The following is a 16,219-nucleotide window of genomic DNA, read 5'->3' as shown; positions in this document are numbered from 1 at the left end:
GGTCCGAGCGGTCACGTGTGCGTGGGAGGGGTGAGCGGGATCACTCGGAGGGCGGCGATGGCGAGCGGTCGTGATGTACCGTGGGGCTGCTGTTGCTGCTCCCGCTGCTGTTGTGGGGAGAGAGAGGGCCGCAGCCCGGAGGAGCTGGTGAGTGGCAGTCGAGGGTCACTGCTGTGCCGCGGGCACCGGGATGGGATATATGTGTGTGTGAGTGGGCTCACACAAAGCAATCCCCGCACTGGGGGTAAAGCAGAAGCTACCGGGGTGACACCTGCTCCGCCCCCGGGCTCTGTAACTCCCAGGAGTGTCGGCATCTCGTTTTCCCCTCATCCACACCGGGTGTCCCCCTCCTCGCCCTTCCGTTTCATTGCAAAGTCCTACAATGAATAAGTGGGCCCTTTCTGTGTCACAGGTTGTGGCTAGCCTAGGAGATTATTGCAGGCGTTCAAAGGCTGCAAATTGATGTAGAATGACTGGGGAAAAGAGGGGACAGGTGGCATACAATGTAGGGAAGTGTGAAATTGTCCACAATGGTAACGAGAACAGAAAAGGAGAACATTTATTGAAAGGCGAGTGGATGCTGGTGCTGAAAGGGATTTGAGGACTTTGTATGCAGCTCACAAAGTTTGTATTGCGGGCAAGGGATAATCAAATTGTATGTTTTACTTACTGTAAAGGTGTTGCCATATAAAGATTGAAGAAATCTTTCTGCTATATTAGATTTCTGTGGGATGGTATGTGTTGTTCTCATGATTCATAGAGCTATACAAAACAGACACAGTATGAAAAAGGGACCCAACCCTAATGCTGGAGTAATCAGTGGGACAGACAACATCACTGAGAATCAGGGGGAGAGGAAGTTGAGGGATATGGAATGGTAAGGTTTAAAAATGACAAATCAAAACAAATGATGATAAGGAAATGTAGAATGGTTCATTGTTAGCTGAGGGGAAGGTGACAACAAGGTATACAATCAGTAATATTTAATCAGGACAGTACAATTAGTCAGAGAACTAGGGTGGGGGAGGGACTGAGAGAGGGGGGGGGAAAGCTTGAAGTTTTCAAGCTTTGAAGTTAGAGAAGTCAATATTCATACTGCTGGGTTGTAAGCTGCCTATCCATGTTCACCAGAGATGCTGCCTGACCACTGAGTTACTCCAACAATTTGTGTTTGATTCAGCATTTGTAGTTGCTTGTGAACACAGAAACAGACCCTTTGGCCCAACTCATCCGTGTTGATCAATTTGCATCATGAAGCTGGTCTCACTTGGCAGTGCCAGGCCCATATCCCTTCAAGCCTTCGGCGCACCATATCTGAGGAAGGATGTGCTGGCATTGGAGAAGGTCCAGAGGAGGCTTACGAAAGTGATCCCAGGAATGATTGGGTTAACATATGATGAGTTTTTAACTTCACTAGGCCTGTAATCATTGGAGCTTAGAAGGATGAGGGGGAACCTCATTGAAACTTACTGAATATTGAAAGGTCTGGATAGAGTAGATGTGGAAAAGATGTTTCCATTAGTGGGAGCGTCTAGGACCAGAGTCCACAGCTTCACAATAAAAGGATGTACCTTTAGAAAGGAGATGAGGAGGAATTGATTTTGTCAGAGTGGTGAATCTGGAATTCATTGCCACTGAAGGGTGTGGAGGCCAAGTCAATGGATATTTTAAGGCAGAGATTGATAGATTCTTGATTAGTATGGGTGCCAGGGGTTATGGGGAGAAGGCAGGGGAATTGGGTTGAGAGGGAAGATAGATCAGCCATGATTGAATGGTGGAGTAGACGATGTTTGGAAATCCTTTGTGGAGGGCTCTGGTTGTTCAGATGATGGATGTGTTTAAACCAGATCAATAGGTTTTGGGATATTGAAAGAATGTGAAGATCAGACTGTCATGTCAGAGTCAAGAAGGCTTTTGGCTTTTTGTGTATTATGTCAATTAATAATCAGTTATGTAGGCGAATCCCACTTTCCTTCTTTCGGTATTTAGTCTCAGGTTATGGTTCAAGAACTTTTCATTCCAAATGTTATGCCTTTCAAAGATTGTGTTTCAGATCCAGATCACCTTAGGTAAATGATTCTCTACTAATACCTTAAATATACTCGCTAAAGTGGAGTTAATGTTGAAGCTCTGCTGCAATAAGAAATACATTTTGAAATAGTTCAGACTTAAAGGGTAACTCAAATTTCACTGTACCTCAATTGGTACATGTGACAATAAATTGATCGTGAAATCTTGAAAGGGTCATATGCACCCCGCTTAGTCCTTACGCTTTGTCTTGCCTCGCTTTGCCCAATGATTTCACTGTAACACCGATGAAACTCTGAGAATGTGTAAATGATATTCAACATTATCTCTTGGGCCTGAATGATTCCATTATTTTTGGACTTGCTGGTGGGATGGATTTATTGCAGGAAAATTGTAACTCATTACAACAATTTCCAAAAGTTGAGGCGATGTGTAGTATTGTAGGGTTTTAGTCCCCAGTGCATAGATGACGGTGGACAGCCCATGGGGTTGAGGAGTTAGTGATTGTTGTCCTTTGCCCCTTCCTAAGTGCACAATCTCATGAGATTCTTGACCAGTTGAAGTTTGGGTACTATGAAGTTGTAATCATTTTGAGTTTAGTTTATATTGTCAATAAAAACGGAATAAATAATGATAGAAGTTAACATTATGTGGTACAGGAAGAATGAACCATTTAGTCCTCAAGTTTACTCATTGAGATCATGGCAAATCTCCACCTTAACTTAATTTTTTCAGTGCTATGTACTCCTAGATACCCTTCCCAGAAGCTTCCACCATGCAAATTTCAGTCAACTGCAGCATTGAGTGATTTCTTCTGTGAAACCTTGTTTCTCTGCAACTGTTTGTGTTAAGGTTGAGAAGAGTTTTGTCAACTTTTGGACTTTTGATTGTCTTATCTAAATGAGCTGAAATTAATGCAATATTCTATTTTTGTGACAGACTATTCTGGGAGAGAGACATGAGGAAGAGGATGAAATTTTGCCACGCAAAGATTATGAGGTATACAATAGCCTGGTGTAAAGGTGCATTCAATTTTCACTTGTTCCTGTCCACTGCACACCTGCTGCATATAATATTCCAGGGAAGGAGTGAAACAGGCAATGGTGCAATGTTCTGTTCTCCATCCCTCATTTGCTCTTTACTTTCTAATGAGCTTCCTCAACCATACTCCACAAGCTAGGATAGACTAAAAAAGCTGGAGTAACTCAGCGGGTCAGACAGCATCTCTGGAGAAAAGGAATAGGTGACTTTTTGGACTGAGATCCTTCCTGAAGAGTCTGAAGAGTCTTGACGCGCTGAGTTACTCCAGCTTTTTGCGCCTATCTTTGGTTTAAACCAGCATCTGCAGTTCCTTCCTGCACTCCACAAGCTGGGAGTTGAGCAGAGAAACTGCTTGAATATTCCTTTGGTGCCACAGACGTCTTTTGGTAAGATTTATGAACTGTAGTAGACCATCTGTTTAAATAATTTAATTACTCCACCTTTGCTCAAATTATTATTTTTTCTTACATTCGGAGGAATAGTTTTCACCTGAATGGATGTTACACCTTGTTAAATACATGGTATATTATTGTAACCTGTATGCAATGAAACTTTCTTTAAAGAGAGTTCTTTATAATGAGTAAAGTGCAGGTGTGTGATACATACTCCAGCAGGTCTATAATTGCTGAAAATTCCCTTGAACATTACCTTCGGGAGTCACATGGGCAACAGAATGGCAGTGATTTTAAAAGCAGCAATAGGGAGTCAGAATAGATTGGTACATCCTTAACATGTAGCAGTGGAGAAGTCTGCTGCAGGATAACATTATAACTCAACCTGATACAATCACAGCTTCAATCCAATCCAGACCTGTGGTCTTTTTTTCTGCTCTCAGGATGGAACGTGATTCATAGCCAAATCCCATTTTGATGGGGTAGCAAATGGATTGGAGGGAATACTAGGTTTTTTGGTCTTCCCAGTATGTATATTGATGTTATCCATCCAGAAGCTGGAGAGATGGTTACTATTATAATCAAACCTCCATTCCACTTTTCTGGATAAGCCCAGGTTTCCCAGAGCAAAAAAAAAGAGCTGATCCCTTCATGTGGGGGACAGTGTTTCTATTTACAGTCTGGCGATTGTTCCCAACTGGTTAATTCTGGTTCCCTCTGCTGGGCGTGGGTCATGTCTCTGCTTCTGGATTCATGGTTGAGTCACAGTGTCTAATCAACCTCAACGCTTTTAATGGTTTGTCATTGGGTTCTCTCCTGGACAAGGCTTTAGTGTCTTGACAGGTGTACACAACAATTTAAAAGTTAATTTGTATGGAGTCAGCCAGTTCCAACTTGAGCTCAAAGACTTAATTTTTTGAGACCTGATCCTATCAGACTTGTAGAAACAAGGAATTTTAGACGGTAGACCCGGCCTGTGAGTGGCCGGGATGCGGTGATAGGCCCGGCCTGTCAGACTTGTCACCTAACCAGACCCTTCGGCACTATACCCTTAAAATAGCTTACTGGTAATTCTCTAATTTAATACCAAAGAGTGAGATGCAGACTGGAATTTAACTAAGGGAATTGATTAGTTATTGCACAGAATAACATCTTGGTGTGAGTTACACGCAGAAGTCCAATTGAGTTTGTGTGGTTTATGTACAGAGTAACTACCCAGCAATGGGCTCAGTTAGCAATTGTTGTTCAGGCTATCAACAGATTTGTAAATGACTCGAACCCGAAGGATAAATTATAACTTTTAAGTGAGTTGTTAGTTTCTAGGCATATCACTGTTACATGACAATACTTTGATGCTAATTTTCTACATTCCAGGTGCATCACAGTTCATCTATTCATTAATTGTTCTTTGGTGGTATGCCTCACTGCGCATTTCATGATTGCAGATAATAATAATAATAATAATAATCCATTTATTTTATATAGTGCCTTATCACACGCTCAAAGCGCTTTACAAAAACAATTAACATAGAAACAAACAGACAAACTATCCTGACGGAAAAGCGGCGAATACTCAACGCCAGCGTCCTCTCACGTCAGGGTCCGGCAGTAGACATTAAAAAGCACAAGACACACAGATATAAATTTTTACACAAACAGCCATCACAGTGATTGCTCTAGGCATACCCTCACTGTGATGGAAGGCAAAGTCTTATCTCCTAATAGGGCACAGTTTAACGATAAAGCAATGCATTGGATTTGTAATTTTATTGCACTTATGCCCAGTTTGTTCCCTATTAGCTGAAATATGAAATAACTATTTTGTTCTGCCTATTATTAAAAATAAAAACACCCTAATACATATGAGGAATAGTGGGAAATCAGGGTCCAGGGAAACTGAGGAACTTAAAAGAATCAAAATTAGTTCATTTAAAAAAAAGTTGCGCAGACATTAAATGCTGATAATTCTCTTTCTGGTATTCTGGAACAATGCCATCAAAATAAAGGAGGCAGATGCAACTCCGCTTATTCAAAGAAGGAAGAGAAGATGGGGAACTGCGGACATATTAATCTGATATATATTGTCAGGAAAATCAATTTTTAAAATAGCAGTAAATGCATTTCAAAACAAAATATAATAGACATAGCCATCATACATTTATGGACTGAAATTAATACATGTAAAGGATGTAAGTAGAAGGATAAATACTGGGAAAGTACTGGAATTACCACAATTAGATATTCCAACAGTTTTCAATAATGTGCCACAGGAAAGGTCACTTCAAGACAAGGGTGAAAATGTATTACTGTGGATGAAAATTGTTTAAAGTTCAGAATAAGAGGAAGAATAAAATGGTGGGTAATCTCATTGAAAAACAAGTCAAATACTTGAGAGAATGGAAACTGAGAACCAGTTTCCTTTTGCAAGAGAGTGTAATGGAGCCTGATATCGGCATAAGTAACTGGCAGTTTAGGAGATTAATTTTGTTTGCCATTCCAGAGCGGTGAGAATACTCAGTTCTTGAACATCATTAGAATGTTGGGCCCTTAATAGAATAAAACTTTGGGGGAAATCAAGCCGGAAAATAGAGTTGGATTTGTGGATCAACCAAGATTGTGTTAATTTGTGTCACTGTTTCTTATAATTTTATGTTCTTTTGGCAGAGTTTGGATTATGATAAGTGCATCAATGAACCATATTTGGAAGTGCTGGAAACACTGGATAACAAGGTGTGTAAAGCAATTGCTGTTGTACCTTTTTTCTTGTCACCATTACTTTCTCAGAAGCAGGTAAAGATGGGAAATAAATATTGAACTCGTCAGTGGCAGCCACATCCTGGAAAAAAATAAATTCAAAAGGCTAACATTTGAAATAGTAGAGGTTTCTATTCTAATTGGGGACATAGGATCTATTAAAGGGAAAACAGTGACAAAATATAGGTTGAAGTAACTTGAAGGGTTGCTAGATTTTCAACAGACAATGTATTTTTTGCACATTCATGGTAAACAGCACATTTGCTATTTCTGATCTCTGTGCAAATCTGGATGCCTGTCTTTAAAAATTTTCTTGGCTTTTGAAAATCTTGAAATTTTGAAAATATCCTGTATGGGGCACAAAACAATTATCTTGCTGAGTCCCACAGGATGTGGATGGCAATGGCAATGAATGTCATAAGTGGGTGTTGAGACACACTTGTGGAGATGGTCTTTGCCAACAGAGCACTCGTGATTTTCTGAATTGGATTGAAACATCCCAGCCCCACCCTCAGTAACTTGAGCACAGAAACTAAGCTGATACTCTAATATTTAGAGAATGTTGGAGGTAGAATTACTTGAATGAGATGTTAAGTCCACGCTCATTGCACCAGATATGAACAGCTGATCCTATCTCAATATCTTCAAAAGATTAGGAAAGTTGTCTGGTCTAGTTTGATATTCACTCCTTAGCAAATACCTCTAAGAATGATTGTCATGCAAAATCTGTGAGAATATTATCTGTATTTTTCCTTGCACCACACTGAAACACCCAAAGGCAACTTGAGTTTGTGAATGTTGCTTTGTAAATTGGTGTGTTTTTTTCTGACCTGCAATTGTAAAGATTATATTATTTTAAAATCATTCCTCCAGAAGATTGACTTGTACTTTTTTCTGTGTAACAGCAACTTATGAAATTGAATATAAATTTATAATCAATGTTAGGAAAAACTTTAAATGATATGTTAACAATAATACTTAACTTCATCCGCAGAATCTTTTGGGTTTATAATTCCTTTCAAAAAATGTTTTAATTGGAAGGCTCTTCCTCCAACACTGACCTGAATGTGGATCGATTTTTCCTAATCTTGAGTTGAATTTGGAGTGTGCAGCTTGACATGAATGCAAGACACATAATTTCCCAGGGTACATCCAGTCAACTGTGCTAATAATATTTGTCATCAAGAAACAGGATCCCCTCATTGATTGGTGGACCAAGGTTAATTATGTCACTGCTGACCTATAACACAACGTGTTTGCTTGTTTTGTTTCTTAAATCTTTTATGCCTTATTTTAAGAAATACTATCAATTAATTCCACCTCCTGTCACCCAACTGCCCACCTTCAAGTACAAAGAAGGCCAGTCACTTATTCGGGGAAGATAATTACATATTTCTACTATTTTTACAGTGAAAAATCCTTTATAACATAACAGATTTAATATTATTGAATTAAATATTACCAAATTGGAAATAAACAATTAAAATAAATTTGAAATACTGGAGAAGTCAATCAGCTCCTGTGGTGAGCAAACAGGATACGAAACCTGCAATGTCCACCAGAGCTCTTTAACTTTCTCATTTGCTGACTCTTGAGGTTTGTTTTTAGCATTTTGTGGTTTTGTTCCAAACTATAATTAGATAAATACCTCAAATTTACCACAGCTCAACCATTCTACAGCACATCTCCACTGTCAATTCCAGTTTGTTTGCTTTAATCAGTGTGTATGTGTGTGTTTGTGTTTCTTTGTTTCATCTGATCTGTGTGTGTTATCTTTGTTTCATTTGAACAGAGAGTCAGGAGATATGAGGTGGTGAAATGGATATTGGTATTTTGTATTGGAGTCTGCACTGGTTTGGTAAGTGAATTCTTGATCATAGTATATGTTGGTTTGTGTTTAATATAAAATAAGCAAAACTGACAACTTCAGGGTCTGCTCCTGAGATTTCTGTTACTGATGAATATGGTATCTCACCTTTTCATTCCTGGTCAGCTGATTGAGCCCTGGTATCAAGGAGCAACTGGGACATCTGTGACATTGTGCATTCAGAGTGCAAGTACTAAACTACTAACCCTCGGTAATTATCACAATGAGCCTTATCCTTCCGCCATTCTGCAATTGTAAGGCTTTATCCAGCTTTGGCCTGCCTTAATTCAGCTGTCCATTTGGGGATAGAGTAGATATAATTATTATACCTTCCTAGAGAGGGCAGAATGTCATTCTAGCTTTTGTTTATTAATACTACTGATTATTGGTTAATTGTTCAGAATTGTTTATTTTTGTCCTTGTTTTCAAATTTTGCTCCTGTCTTTGGTTCTGGTTCTGGTTGATTACTGCGCAAACACCTCATAAGTGGTTGTCTCATGCAGTCTTCTCTAGCACAAAAGCATCTACTTCAACTTGGCATCTGTTTTCCCCCATTGATAATGGCAATAGGGGGAAGATTATTGTACTTCCAAGCGAGAAGTCCCTCTATTACTAACCCCTTTGGCTCCTCCACGACCACCAAATCTACTTTTCGAAGAACATTACATAGGTACAGGATAGATGGTGGGGCAGGATCAAAATCATGGCTGGTCTTCTACCTCAGGACAATTTTTACTGGACTGTTCCCAGATGCCTAGGTTTCCTCCAATATCCAGAAATCTTTTGATCTCAGTTTTGAATGAACCTGTATCTCCTCAGTCTTGGGTGTAGCAAGCTTCAAATGTTCACCACCCTCTGAGTGAAGAAACCTCTCCTTAACTTCATCCTAAACGGTCTATTCCTTAATTTCATATTTTGATCTTTGGTTCTGGACTCTAGAAGCAGAGAAAAGTTTCTTACTGCATCCAATCAGTCTAAACCTGTAAGAATTTTGTCAGCAAGACCTAAACTTGATCTGTTCCAGAAATGTGGGAAGAAATAGATGCTCCAGGTTGGCAAGCCAATACTTGTGAACTACAAGGGGAATTGGTACTTTGGTCCTAGCTATTCACAATGTACATCATCAACTTTTGGTGAGAAGTCCAAATGTCATTACTCCGTGTTTGCTGACTATACTAAACTCGATGGGATTGCTAGGTCAGTATTTTGTCCTCAATTCAGTGTTCTGTATGTAACCCTGTTGATCATCCTCCTATCTGGAACCTGATTGAAAACCTTTCTGAAATACAATTGCAACGCATCCACTAACTCCTTCCCCCTTCCCCCCCTTATCTTTTCAAGTTTTGTATATTCATAACAAAGGCTAATGTGCAATTTGCCTTCCTGATCACTCATTGGACCTGCGTGTTGGCTTTCAATGACTTCCAGATTCCAGTCTTTCACACTTCCAAAACACTTTGCTTTTGCTCTTGCTCGTTCTGTTTTCTTAAATCCTCTTGAAGCTTCTTTAGGGTTTCCTCTGTACTTGAAAACAATCTAGCTTGGCATAGTCAGCAAACCATTTAGTTTGGCATAGTCGACAAGCATTTGGCCCTTTCGCAAAACTCATGGTGTAGATTATTAATAGCTGAGACTCGAGCACTGATGATTGAGTTACCCCGAAGGGTCTGCTTATTCCTAAAAGTTGCTTTTTATCCAATAGCCAATTCTCAATCTATGTCAGTATATTACCCCTCCCATTCCATGTGTGTTCCAACCATGTTGGCCATCCATTTCACAAGACAAATTACCCAAAGAATGTGGATTTTTATATAGTGGCTTATTCGACATGCAAGAGCAGGGCCTTCAGCCCACAATGTCTGTGCTGAACATGTTGTAAAGATACACTAATCTCATCGCCTGCTTGTGATCCACATCTTCCGTTCACTGCATGTCCATGTGCCTATCTAAAAGCCTCTTAAACGTCATTGTTGTTTCTGCCTCCCACCACCACTCCTGGCATCGTGTTCCTGGCGCCCACCACACTCTGTAAAAAATTTAAAAAAAAGGGTTGCCCCACACATCTCCTAAACTTTGTCCTTCACATCTTAAAGTGAGTACTTCATAAACTGAGTTACTTTGAGTCTAGGTGAATGTGATGATGCAGAACAAGATCCGATTCAGGGGTATGAGCTGAATGACAATTGCTATTTGATGCTGAAGGTAGTGTTTTCTGGACCACTGAGTGGATTGCTTGGGATCCTCACTTGCTGAGTTTGCTGCCTCATCTGAAAGATGGCGTTCAAAATGTGCACATCCCTTGTGCAGTACCATTTGGACTAGATTACGTGTTCACGTGCTGTAATGGTGCTTGAAACCAAGATCTGATTGTGACTGGAGTGCTACCAACTAATCAATACTAATTTAATAGAAAAATTAACTGGGAAAACCACTAAAATGTGTTTGACAGTTAATAAACTGTCAGTCATCACTTTGTGGTCATATTTCATTAACTTATTTTGAATGACTGTTTCTGGTTCATTGTTTTAGGTTGGGCTCTTTATCGATTACTTTGTTCGTCTCTTCCAAAGTCTCAAGTTTCAAATTATTGGGCGATGTATCCTTAATTTGTGGTAATATCAGGACTGGAGGATAAACACTGCACATCATATTGAACCTGCAACGACATCTGAAGAATGAATGAATTAAAACAATGTGACTGATGATGATTTTTTAAACCTCTCACATGCCAGACATGCTATAAATTGCCCTCTGGAAGTTAGCCTTGCTCCATTCTTTAAAAGCCATGTTTTTCAAATTATCCAAGTGCTGTTGTCTAATTTTATCGCCTTGTGACAACAGCTTCCCTGCTCTGCTTTTTGTGTACTTCATTGATTCAGTGAATCCAATTGTAGAAAGAAACTGTGATCTTGAAGGTGTTTTGATTGCTGATTGCTACGCATTTTCCTTGACTTCTTGCTCTTCAGCTGTGGAAGATTGCAGCGAGGGAGGCTGTCTTGTGCTCTCCCTCCTTGAAATTCTGGCATTCAATATTGGTTTCGTCTTCTTGGCCAGCCTGCTGGTGCTGATTGAGGTAAAAATTGCAAACATGTTCCCAACACGTGTGACTTGCTAAATGCTTGGCATCAAATAGGAAACAAACTACATGAGGTAGATGGCAAACTACATGGAACTTGATTCTTCACGTCAAGTGGATATCCGTATATTGTTTATTTTCTGTTGCTGAATGCTCACGGAGGTTACGTATCACCGTTTTCCTTCAGAAAAGATTAAAGGTAGTTTTGTATGGTTTACAAAAGGATATTCTGAACTTTGTCTTTATTATCTGCCCTGGGAAGGATGTTATTTTGAAAGACCTCTGTTTGCTTCACAGCCCATTGCAGCTGGATCTGGAATTCCTGAAATCAAATGCTACTTAAATGGAGTGAAGATTCCGGGGATTGTCAGGCTGCGGACCCTGGTCTGCAAAGCAGTGGGTGTGCTCTTTTGTGTGTCCGGAGGTAAAGAACATTTCATGTGCAAGCTGAAGAGCAAATCATTTTAATACTGAGGAGCATTTTAATTTACATCATTATATGAAAAATATCCTGACAATAAATAGGATGCTTCATTGGTCTGACAGCACTGGAGGGGGGGGGGTTAAATTGCATGACTCATGATAGCACAAAAGATTTCCCCCCATTTTCTGATGTAAGAGGACTCTCTGCCCTCTCCTTCTGTAGTTTGAGCTGATTAGTTTCTTTTAGTGAGAATGCTTCCATATTAGTGGGTATAGCTTTTACCCATGTGCCTGATCCTGGAAGTGCCAGTTGCTGCCTGTATAAACTTACAGATTTCTTTACTTTCCAGGATTATTTGTGGGGAAGGAGGGCCCAATGATTCACAGTGGAGCTATAGTGGGAGCAGGGCTACCTCAGGTAAGTAAGCAAAGATACCTCTGACATTTAATCTGATTTACGTGTATATATTCGGTACATTATACTGTTTCATCCCCCAGACGATCATCTTAAACGTCTTTGTGTTTTTTTTATTGGATTCTTCTACTAAAATTTCTATTGGTGAATTACAGAATCATCTTGCATGTTATGACACACCCCACTCCCAGTCATTTTTGGTGTTACAATAAACTCATTGTATATATGATCAGAAGTTGCCCTCCTTGTGATTTATTTGGGTAACTGTTTCAGTGTGTTTACTGATTTCTACTTGGAAAAAGTGTAAAGTTTTGAGTGGGTGGGATCTGGTTTGTCTTTGTTTTTTTCTTCACTTGAGCTAATGCTGGATACGTAAGAAAATAACTGCAGATGCTGGTACAAATCGAAAGTATTTATTCACAAAGTGCTGGAGTAACTCAGCAGGTCAGGCAGCATCTCAGGAGAGAAGGCTCAGCAGGTCAGGCAGCATCTCAGGAGAGGAGGCTCAGCAGGTCAGGCAGCATCTCAGGAGAGAAGGCTCAGCAGGTCAGGCAGCATCTCAGGAGAGAAGGCTCAGCAGGTCCCCAAAAGGAATTCGACTCTGCAGGAGTCTGAGATGCAAGAAGCATGTTGTCTATTGCAGAATAACATGGGAATACAGCAGTGATAATTTGCGAGTTTTGAGCATTAACATTTTTTTCTGGACTTTGGTATCTGTCCAGTGTCTTGGTGTGTGACAGCAGTTCTGTAAATGTACTGTAGTGTTTGTGATGGTGTTTAATTTATGATATTCTTTAACTGAAGAAAAAGGAAAATTATCAGAATCTGTTTTTTGTACAAAAATGAAGTTCTGCTCCGTAGATCAGGGGTTCGAGCACTGGTTTTGTAAACCAGGGGGCGTATGATCAAATCTCACTGGGGCCTATTGAGATTTTAGGTAGATAGTGGTCAAGTTGCTTTTGGTACATTGACCTTCATCGATCAGGGTATTGAGTATAGAGGTTAAGTTGTTATGTTACAGTTGTACAAGGCGTTGGTGCGGCTGTATTTTGGAGCGTTGTGTCCAGTTACGGTCACGGTGCTAAAGGAAGGATGTTGTTAAGCTGGAAAGACTACAGAGAAGGTTTATGAGGAGGTTGCCAGGACTTGAAGTCCTGAGTTAAAGGGAGAAGCTGGGCAGGCGAGGACTTTATTCCTTGGAGCACAGGGAACTGAGGGATGATCTTATAGATGTGTATAAAATCATGAAGGGAATAGCAATGTGGAGTCTTTTACCCAGAGTAGGGGAATCAAGAATAAGAAGACGTAGGTTTAAGGTAAGAGGGGAAAGATTTAATATAAATCTGAGGGGCAACTTTTTCCACGTAGTGGGTGGTGGGGCCAGAGGGGGTAGTTGGATGATATACTATTAAAACCATTTAGAAGATATTTGAACAGTTACATAGATAGAAAAGGTTTAGTGAGATTTTGGCCAAATGTGAGCAGGTAGGAGTAGTATAGATGGGGGAATCTTGGTGGACATGGGCAAATTGGATTGAAGGGCCTGTTTCTGTGTGGTAATGACTCTACGTTAATTGACCTGGCCAGGGGGTATTGATTGAATATGGTGAAGTGTGGACTGAGAGGAAATATTGAACTGTGGGTTGTGGCAGAATGTTAAGGTTGGGGGTGCTGTGGGTTGTGGTGCAGAGTGAGGTGGATGGAGTGATTTTCAGGCTCTTGCTGTGTTTTGCTTTGTATCTGATGCTTGCTTCGCTTTTTTGCCTCTTCTGGTACAGTTTCAGAGCATCACTTTCCGCAAGATCCAGTTCAACTTCCCTTATTTCCGCAGTGACAGGTAGGAACCCTTGCCTCCAATCTGAAATGTTATTGAAATACAATATATTTCTATTAGTTTAAGCTTGCAGAGCCGCAAATCTCTCCACTGTAATGTGTGCTTGTTGTCATCGCTGTGAAGCTCTGTTTTGCTCAGTGTTGAGAGATGAATTTCGTTAGATCAAGGCTTGAAGAAATGTATAGAATTGTTAGCTATTTAATTAATTTATTGCATTTGAGGTAATGTCAAAGGAAACTTCAATGTTGTAAGTTTGTTGCTGAATACTGTAACCCTGAAGGGTTATGGTTAGACCCTAAATATTTGGACATGATTTATGGTATTTGACACTGGAAAAAAAAAAAGCTAAATTTGGAATTGCATATAATGGAACCAAATTTAACTTAATTGCTGTAAATTAATGGCCCTTTTAATCTTGTCAGTAAATCATTTCACTTTGGTTTCAAAAGTCCTTCTGAAGAATTTCAGGAAAATGTTTATGTTAAATGCTAGGTAAACTAGCCCAATTCTGTGTAGCGCTGAGCGATATAATTTGTATTTCATTGTGATTTCATGTATATAGTGTGTCTTAGCAATGGAACATTGCTGTGGGGTCTCAAGGTGGGCACTGATGTATACGCGACCGTACAGAGCGATGGGGAGGTGGCACCCTGTTCAATAAGCATGTTGATACAGAATATTGTGTTATGTGGAGCAAATTCACAGCAAATTCACAGCTTCCATTGAAGCAGGATGAGGCTAAAATTTCCTCTGAGGAGAGCCTTTGTGTATCTATGGCTAACATCACAATGTCAATAGAAGGGATTGAGGTGCATGTTGCACATTTGCTGCTTGAACCAGGGATTACCAACTATCACCTTAAAATAATATTAACATTTTCTGATTTCTGGCATGAGAGAAATATGCCATTGTGCATGATCCAACTCTGCAATCCCACTTCAAAGTGGTGCCCTTATTACTTTTAATTGATCTTTGTTTAATGTGGAATTCAGGAATCTTGTGTCTCATTATTGCAGATATAGATGTTGAGACCCACAATCTCAAGAAATTTGAAAATAAATACTATATCTGGGGTGTAGATCTGCCTCCAAGTTACTCCTGATTAAGCGCAATGAAGCCATAGTGGAGGCAGTTTGGGGTCAGATTGCCCACTTTCATGAAGCAGTGAATTAAAACTCCCTCCTTTAGTTGGATTATGTTGTCTTTGGTTGGGCTCTCCGCTAATGTGGGATCCTATGAAACTGACACGTCTATGTTGGTTCACAGGGACAAGCGAGACTTTGTCTCGGCAGGGGCAGCAGCAGGAGTTGCTGCAGCCTTTGGGGCTCCAATTGGAGGGACACTCTTCAGTCTGGAGGAAGGATCCTCTTTCTGGAACCAGGCACTAACCTGGAAAGTGGTGAGTGAGACTGGTTACTGCCAGAGGCAGGTAGCAAGGGGAAAAGTGTTCAAGGTTTTGTAGAATGTTTTTGATGGATTATTAGCAGGCTGGGATGCAAGATGGGATGTTGATAATCTTTGAGTTGCAGGTGATGCAATAGTTGGCGCTGCCAGGTTTTTGGGAGCGGAAAGTATGTGAACATGGTGTTTGTAGATAAAAAGGCTCTACAGATACTGGAATATTGAGTGTGAGACAAAGTGCTCGAGTAATTCTGGAGTAACAGCAGGTCAAGTAACATTTCTGGAGACATGGATAGGGGACGTTTTGGGTCGGGACCTTCTTTGAAATATGGTGTTTGTTTAAATGGGGCATGCTCAATGCAGAGCTGTAGTATTTTGGCTTGAGTTCTGTGATAAGTCATGGTCCTATATTTTGACCATTTGCTCTTCTCCATTTTCTAGCTCTTCTGCTCGATGTCTGCCACCTTCACGCTGAATCTGTTCCGCTCAGGTATCCGCTATGGGAGCTGGGGCTCCTTCCAGCTGCCAGGGCTGCTTAATTTTGGTGAATTCAAGGTATGTTGTTTATTTTATTTTTCGTAACAGCCTTAACTTGGTATCTGCAAATTTTTGTCAATAATCTAATGATATTTGAAAGTTTACTTATTGAAGTAGAATAGCCTCAATAAATAGTGCTTTCACCTTGGAGTCGAACAAGAAGTTAGGATCAAAACTCTCTTCTGAAACTTGAGCACAAAATTGAAACTGACAGTCCAGTGTAGTATTTAAGTGATTGCTGCTTGTTGTGAAAAGTGCTATTGTTTGGATGGGAGGTTAAATCAAATTGTTGTGGCAGCCTTGGTTGGTCAAGAGGGATCCCTGGGCTTGGAAAAAGGATTTCTCTATTTCACTTGTCCCTAACTAAAATTACTAAGAGCAGATTATCTGGTTATCTTAATTTCTGTTGTGAGATTTTTAAGGGTGTGAAAAGTTCAAAGTGCACATCTGT

General features: G+C 40.1%; 1 protein-coding gene across 1 annotated transcript in view; it reads left to right on the top strand.

Annotated features, from left to right (window-relative positions):
• Window positions 1-57: 57 nt before the first annotated feature.
• The window catches only part of clcn6 (chloride channel 6), a 35,877-nt gene continuing 19,715 nt past the window's right edge, over window positions 58-16,219 (top strand). The window contains exons 1-11 of the mRNA XM_078425545.1: window positions 58-147; window positions 2,968-3,027; window positions 6,126-6,191; window positions 8,008-8,073; window positions 10,612-10,678; window positions 11,049-11,155; window positions 11,456-11,582; window positions 11,932-11,999; window positions 13,775-13,833; window positions 15,097-15,229; window positions 15,673-15,786. Coding sequence (XP_078281671.1) covers window positions 58-147; window positions 2,968-3,027; window positions 6,126-6,191; window positions 8,008-8,073; window positions 10,612-10,678; window positions 11,049-11,155; window positions 11,456-11,582; window positions 11,932-11,999; window positions 13,775-13,833; window positions 15,097-15,229; window positions 15,673-15,786 — 957 coding nt within the window. The remainder of the gene's footprint in view (window positions 148-2,967; window positions 3,028-6,125; window positions 6,192-8,007; window positions 8,074-10,611; window positions 10,679-11,048; window positions 11,156-11,455; window positions 11,583-11,931; window positions 12,000-13,774; window positions 13,834-15,096; window positions 15,230-15,672; window positions 15,787-16,219) is intronic.

Source organism: Rhinoraja longicauda, chromosome 30 (genome assembly GCF_053455715.1).
Source record: "Rhinoraja longicauda isolate Sanriku21f chromosome 30, sRhiLon1.1, whole genome shotgun sequence".
NCBI classification, from domain to species: Eukaryota; Metazoa; Chordata; class Chondrichthyes; order Rajiformes; family Arhynchobatidae; genus Rhinoraja; species Rhinoraja longicauda.
The sequence above is the reverse complement of the archived record's forward strand: the minus strand, read 5'-3'. Positions and strand labels throughout refer to the sequence as shown.